We start from the raw sequence: 6789 nt of genomic DNA on the forward strand, positions 1-6789 counted from the left end.
TTGAAATTCACTGCTGTGATATGTAAAGTGTGAAAATGGCCCCTTGGCACTGATGCTACATGGCAAAGGAGTTGCATGAAAAGAATGCGTGTAAGGGAGCCCGTGTGCTTTCATTTAGCAGTCTGCAAGCCTGATTGAGCCCTGCTGGGCAGTTGAAGTTGTGATGGCACTGCAGTAAGGCAGATGTGATATGGTTCTTGCTGAAACTAAAGCGCTTATTGAAGACACTCCATTCTTTTGTCCTTGTTTTAGAACCACCTGCTGTGGCGGCTCGTCACAGAGGACCTGTTTACGAAGCTGCCACTCGGGCAGTCAGTCCTGCTGCATGAAGTGACCAAGTCTCTTCAAGCGAGCATCATCTAACCTGACTGCTGTCACTAGCCTCCTGGTGCCTGTCCTTGAGGAGCATGATTCCTGGCTGTGATCATTACTACCTGTGTGACCGACCCTGCGGGGCTCTTGTAGCACTCGTGTTCTACACTGCGACAACTTTTTCTCATACTTTAGAGATAGGCAAGCTCTGCGGTGACGCCATTCATTGTTGAATGTGCTTTGTTTGCATGGAGGAATATTTAATGCTTGTTATATCTTTTGACAGGAGTGCTCAAGGACATGCTCCGCTCTTGTGCTGTAACTTAATGTGATACGTTTCTTGTTATTGTTTTATGTTTACACCAACGCATTGAGGTATAATTTTCATATAGAATGGTATAGCATCACTGTATGACAGGCCATTTGCTATATGTCTATTTATGCATGTGATATGCGCTTCAAGCGATGCTGATGCTGCTGATACTTGAATGCAAGCACAGAGATGGACACATGGTGAAAAACGAGCAGTGTTGCATCTTCTGCTTAGTGTACTAGAGTCTAGGCTTGCTACGTATTCGTAAATTATAGAGGACCACAGCATGTAGATAGGTGCTAATAATCAATATTAATGTATTGTCACCCTACATTTTGGGCATAGACGTGCTGAGATCAGCATGTGTGTAATGTGTGGCAGTAATGCCCTTTGTTATTTTTGGCATTTGTGAGTATTACATAACCATTGCTTCCATACAAGTGTACATTTGCGTACGTGTGTCACACAGTGAGCATTTTGTTCACAACACGTGTTGACATCTTGTCCAATGCCTCAGGGTTACGTTGTTATCGTCTTGGTAAGATTATAACTGTGGTAAGACTTTGAAATATGTACTTAGCTGTCTACAGCTTTTACGTTTCTTCTTGCTTTTTCTCCATGGCATGTTAAGAATTGAGTTTTATATGTGCACATTATGGGAGTGATATCTTTTGTTACATTGTTGATGGCCTGGGAACGTCATTGTTTAGAAATACGGACTGTGTCATAGTGAGCAGCAGTTGGCAAACAAGAAAAGCCTCAGCCTTCACTTAGTCATCATCTTCCTGTGGCCCCTTCATGCTGTATCGTGATATGCCATGATAGCTGCTCATGGTAAGTGAACACTGCTTGAAGGCAGCGACATTCTCTTAGATTGTCCTCATGTCAAGGACATGGTCGTCGGCAAGCAAAATGTCCCAAAAAATTTTAGTTTAATCCAGCTAGCAAGTTCTTCAAGTCCATAGTGAATGAGGGAAATTCAAAGGCAACCAAACACTTATTACTCTTCTGAACCAAGTAAGCAAAATCACACATGTGTGATCTTGTGAAAAAATGCACATAGGTTATAGTTTTCGAAGACCTAACGAAAAGTAGCTAATTGTTTAACGAGATAAAACATTTGCACGTCATACATCGCCTTTCCACAGCTGTACTTCCTGCCAAAGCTGTCCGTCCGCACATGTCTGCAACAGTCATCACCATCATGTTGAGTATGACACTTATTTGGGAACAGCGAACACTGTCTTGTCTCCAAAAAGAAATCAGTATCATGTATCATGATCATGTATTATAATTGCGATAAAACAAAATATGAGAGCTCGATGCAAAGGCACTGCAACCGAATCTGGTACCTTTCCCTTTGCAAAGTTGCCTTCTAGCCAGCTTCGCCTCGACAGCTTTCTTACCAATTTCTTTAGCTGCAAACCACGAACGCTAAACACAACAGTAGCTCATGGCCACCCATTTTGGCTTGCAGCACAGTGCACGAGACAGCATGCAAAACACTCATAAATGAACACTGACAGAAGGGAAGTGAAAGCAGTAGAGTTGGTGGTTGCAGTGTAAGAAGTGCTTCGATGCATTGGCCTGACGAACCTTAGACATGTCATCAGCGTGTGACTTAACAGATGTATGCTGTCTGATGTGCAGCTCCTGAAAGTTGTGCTCAAGTATCTGAAACATTTTAATAGTTCTGGCTCGAAAGCTTTTGGGACGGTATCAGAAGTTCCAGCAGATCGAAGGTTGGTGAGCACTGTTTACCTGCACAAACACATAATGCCAATCAGTCTTTCACATTTTGCACGCTCGGGTTGCCAATGCAGAACGCTGTAGAATCATGGCACGCTTGTATTGTTATTAAGGCATGATGCCAAAGAATAATTTTTTCTTTCTGTGTGTTTTGATACTGTATGTACGGTATGTTTAGCGATTTCATGCAGTACTTCACATCACTGAAACGTGGGTCACGATTTCTGATGTTCCCAGGAGTATACACTTGGATGATTTTGGATGTTTTATGGTATTGCTTGCGCTGCATTTGGAGCTACAACAATCACATTTATTGTCTTGTGTGTCAGGGTGACGTTTTTCTGTGCGGAACTTGACCTGCGCCAAAGGAGTGAGCTGTTTCTCATATGGCAATCAGTTTCGGTTTATGCGGCGGTAACCCATTCAGCTCATCCATGCGTAAGGCAGATTAGGATTTATGGCGAGATGTTTTCTCAAAAAAGGATAAACAAAGAAAAAAAATCTAAGGACACTGCAGAAAACTGAGTTTGGTCATTGTGCCAAAATAATCGGCATGCATAAACATTTGTTAAGTGGTCTCACCGCATTCCCTAAACTAGAAGTCCCAGAATTTTTTAATGTAATTATTCATACGTGGCTAGAAAATACTAATGTTGGCTCTGGGTGCCCCTGCAAGAATCAGTTTTCAACTGAATAATGCCCATTACAATTGAATTTAGGTGATACTATCGGGGTTAATCTAAATTTCAGGGTGATACGTACTTTGAAGGCGTTCCGACTAGATTGCATGAGTACAGTGTGTTCTGACTACAATGCTGACTCATGTAGTTGTGGGCGCTACTTATTGCTGACGTGCCGCGAGATCTGTCAGAACCGTAGGGAGTACGGCTATGACATACAGTTGTGAATTCAATGTAGTATGGTATTTCATGATTCTAGCAGTGACCAGCATACCTGAAAAGTGCCGACCGCAATGTATAGTGAGTGAGAACTGGCAAAGTTTAGGTACGTGAAGAAATAAGCGCGAGTTGTACGCACTTCAGAAGGGCCTCCTCAACAGCATTGAGGAAAGAAAGATAAGCTCATCCATCAAGGACTTCAATTGAAAGTAATCATGAGAAATATTCAACGCACACAATTTTATCTTCACTTTTGTGCTGTGATAGTTGCTTGTTAAAGAAAATACAAATGCCAGGGTATACAATTATTTTCTGAGGTCCCTAGAAACTTGTATAATCAAAATTCTGCAATTCCTGGGAATATGTGGCTGCTGCTACATGGTAATTTTTGTCATATTGAATGGCCATGGTTTGTAGTGTTTCATCACAACATCATCACAGTTTTGTTGTTTTGTTATACACTGTAGGATCCAAGTGACATCGTTATTATTTCCATTATAGTATACATTCTTGGTGGTTCCAACTGTGGTTAGTGTTCTGTGGGCAGAATGTGACATGAAGGGGGGAGGGGGAGAGAGAAATAAGGATATTTAAGCTCTGGAAAACCACTGCAAGCACCACAATTTCTCCAGATCCTGACTTGTAGACTGCTCTGTGCACTTGAAGGGAGAAGAAAGTGGTGTATATTTGTGTGAAATTTTCACTGCAGTGATATTCTCTAAATTTTTGCATGTTTTAAACCAATAGCAGGTGATGATGAAGCAGTATTGCAGTTTTTGTCATAAGTACTGCATGCGTTACTGTCTGGTAGGCATTTTTGTGGCATGTATGGAAGCTACATTTGTATATAATTTGAACACAGAGATCTGATTTGTTTTCTCCCAACTAAATGGCATTTCATCATCTTGTATGAGCAAAATAGCGAAGCCATGGCTTGATTACTTAAGTACTGTGTGATTGAAGAACTATGGGAGATTTTTGACATGTTTAACTGCTTGAGCGCAAGATGGTGTTCGTCACCTTTGTCGACATAATTCTTTTCTTCACGTTTCACTCATTTGCTTTACAAGGTTATTGATTTATTTTCTTTTTGTCATATACACACATTGCGCTTGTGATCACTTGCCTGTTTACATTTTTTAATAAATAAGCAAGAACCTCGAAGATATGGTTGTCATGGTTGAAATGCTAATTAAATTAATTTTGTGTTTTCACATTTCAGCGTGACACTGAGTAAATCATGCTGGAGTGCGAGAGCAAGCTGCCATTATACTTAGCCCCGATTTTGTGTGAAAGTTTCACACATAGTACGATTGAAAAGCTCTGCTAACATGCAAGGCAGTGTGCAGACGTCCTTCCATACGACAGCAAGACTGACCGACCAAAGGCGCTCATAACCCTGATGCACAATGTGCCACTGTGGTGCTGGCCAAAAGAGAACATGCATGGAGGGCATGCAGAGTGCAAATTTCAGCAAACACCAAGACCGCGAGTGCTCTACGGCCAACTGAGTCTATTTTGCTACTGTTAACCTTATATCTTCTTCAGACCTGAAGACAGCTCAGAGATCGCTGCTCAAGTTGGTTCTGACACTGACTGGTATATGTTATAAACTTAGAAACCTATTTTTCATGTAATTAGCATGGTTAGATGCTGAAGTCAGCATCTCTGTATACGTACATGGAGAAATTAAGGAACAGTCTTTTTGCACTTCTTGTTGTAAAAACCAATTTTCTTTCCATAAACAATAGATGAAGGTGTAATGTCTTGAGCAAGTGTCGCCAAACTGGTGACCCACCACCAACGCAAGGGCAGTGTTGCGTTTGTACTTCTTTCTACTAGCCACACACCTTTATTGCCACACTTTGATGCTTTGCGCTACATTCACGCCATGAACTTGGACCAACTCGTCCAAATCGCTATCTTTAATTAAAAACCCATCTCACCAGGCCACTCTTGTTGAACGATACAGAGGACGCTGTATTCACCGGCGCCACACATACACGTGCTTAGACTTTTGACAGTGGCTTTATTGGTGCTTCAACACCAAGAGGAGCCGCCGATTAAGGCTATAGAGCTTCATGCCATCCTGTTCCCCTTGCAGAGGATGAAGGAGGGGAACACTGATGGGTGCAATATATATAATTATATATATATATATATATATATATATATATATAGGTTTCGAGACTCCCACTTTGAAGCATTGCATAAAACAAGCCACGTGCGATTTTCACCTGTTGCATGGGACAGGTGCATGTGGACTGGGCCTGAGAAACAGTGTCGGCAACGGTGTGGCCCACGACGCGGCAAGCGACCTGTTACATGTACACATCCCGCTTGTCTGGGCCGATGCATGGTGTCCTTATCGCACCAAAGCTCATATGGGACCAAAAGACCCGAAATATTAACGAGAGCTAAAACTCTAAAAAGGAATTTTGATCAGGGTGCTGTTCTGGACATTGAAAAATACCGCCATATTGTCGAATGTGCCATTTTGTCAGCTCTGACTGGCCCAGAGCATACCCAGAGGGCTGCTAAGGGCCCCTCTGATTGGCTCAAAATGCAGCCATTACTAAGTTTGACATAGTCCAGCATAGGTACCCTCAGACAAGAGAAGAGTGCCACATAACGCCTACCTTCTCGAGGTGCTCCCTTGATCCTGGCGCTCAGACCCTGTAGTCCATGAAGCCAGGACAGGAGCTGCCCTCATGAAGGATGTTCTGGCCTGGTGGAGGACCACCTCGAGGACAATGCGTGCCAGAAGTAGCGCCGAGGAGGATGTGCCTAAAGTTACTAGATGGACTACCTTTAGGAGCTAGATGCGCCGAGGAGGGTGGGTTTTTTTCTTTCAACACCGAAATGGCCAGTTTTAGAATTGACAACCCAACATTTAATGGTAGCATATGAAGAGCCACTGTTACTCAAAGTTTGTGCCATTTCATCATAGATCTGCATCACAACTTCAATTCCCTTAATTGTGGCAACAGGAACTTGATTGTGGTCGCTATGCTCTTCAACGTTGAACTTTTTTGGAGGTGCTGCTGTGTTTAATTAATTTGGACCTGAAAAGGAATTTAAGCTGACATCATATAGGTAGCTGATTTAGCCTTGCGATTTACAGCTACTGAACAAATTTTTTTTGCGGGTAAAGCTAAATGCACGGTGTCGAAGTGAACCAAAAACCGCAGCGGAACTGTTATATTCAGCTGAACCGGAACTCAACTGGGCCATTATTTTTCCGACACCTTGGAACCAAACCTGAACTGGAACTTAGAAGAACCGTTGCAAACCGGTTCGACAAACGGTTTAGAAGGCCTTGTAGACCTACTAGGGCACATCAGAGGAGAAACACTGAACAATGGCTCAAAGCCTCCGGTAGTGGGCAAATGATTCCCACACTACAGGCAAGACTCAAATATCACTTCATTTACCTCATCCTAGGTATGACACTCATTATGTTATTAATTTTTGTGCAACCAAGGCAGTTCTTTATACGATGAAAAATGCAGGTGC

General features: G+C 42.5%; 1 protein-coding gene across 1 annotated transcript in view; it reads left to right on the forward strand.

Moving 5' to 3' along the window:
• LOC119450844 (transient receptor potential channel-like) overlaps nucleotides 1-4437 on the forward strand; it is a 144531-nt gene extending 140094 nt beyond the window's left edge. The window contains 1 exon segment of the mRNA XM_037714337.2: nucleotides 253-4437. Within this exon segment, the coding sequence (XP_037570265.1) occupies nucleotides 253-363 (111 nt within the window). The 3' untranslated portion in view covers nucleotides 364-4437.
• The last annotated feature ends 2352 nt before the right edge of the window (nucleotides 4438-6789 follow it).

The sequence above is a fragment of the Dermacentor silvarum genome, chromosome 4, assembly GCF_013339745.2.
Source record: "Dermacentor silvarum isolate Dsil-2018 chromosome 4, BIME_Dsil_1.4, whole genome shotgun sequence".
Classification (NCBI taxonomy): Eukaryota; Metazoa; Arthropoda; class Arachnida; order Ixodida; family Ixodidae; genus Dermacentor; species Dermacentor silvarum.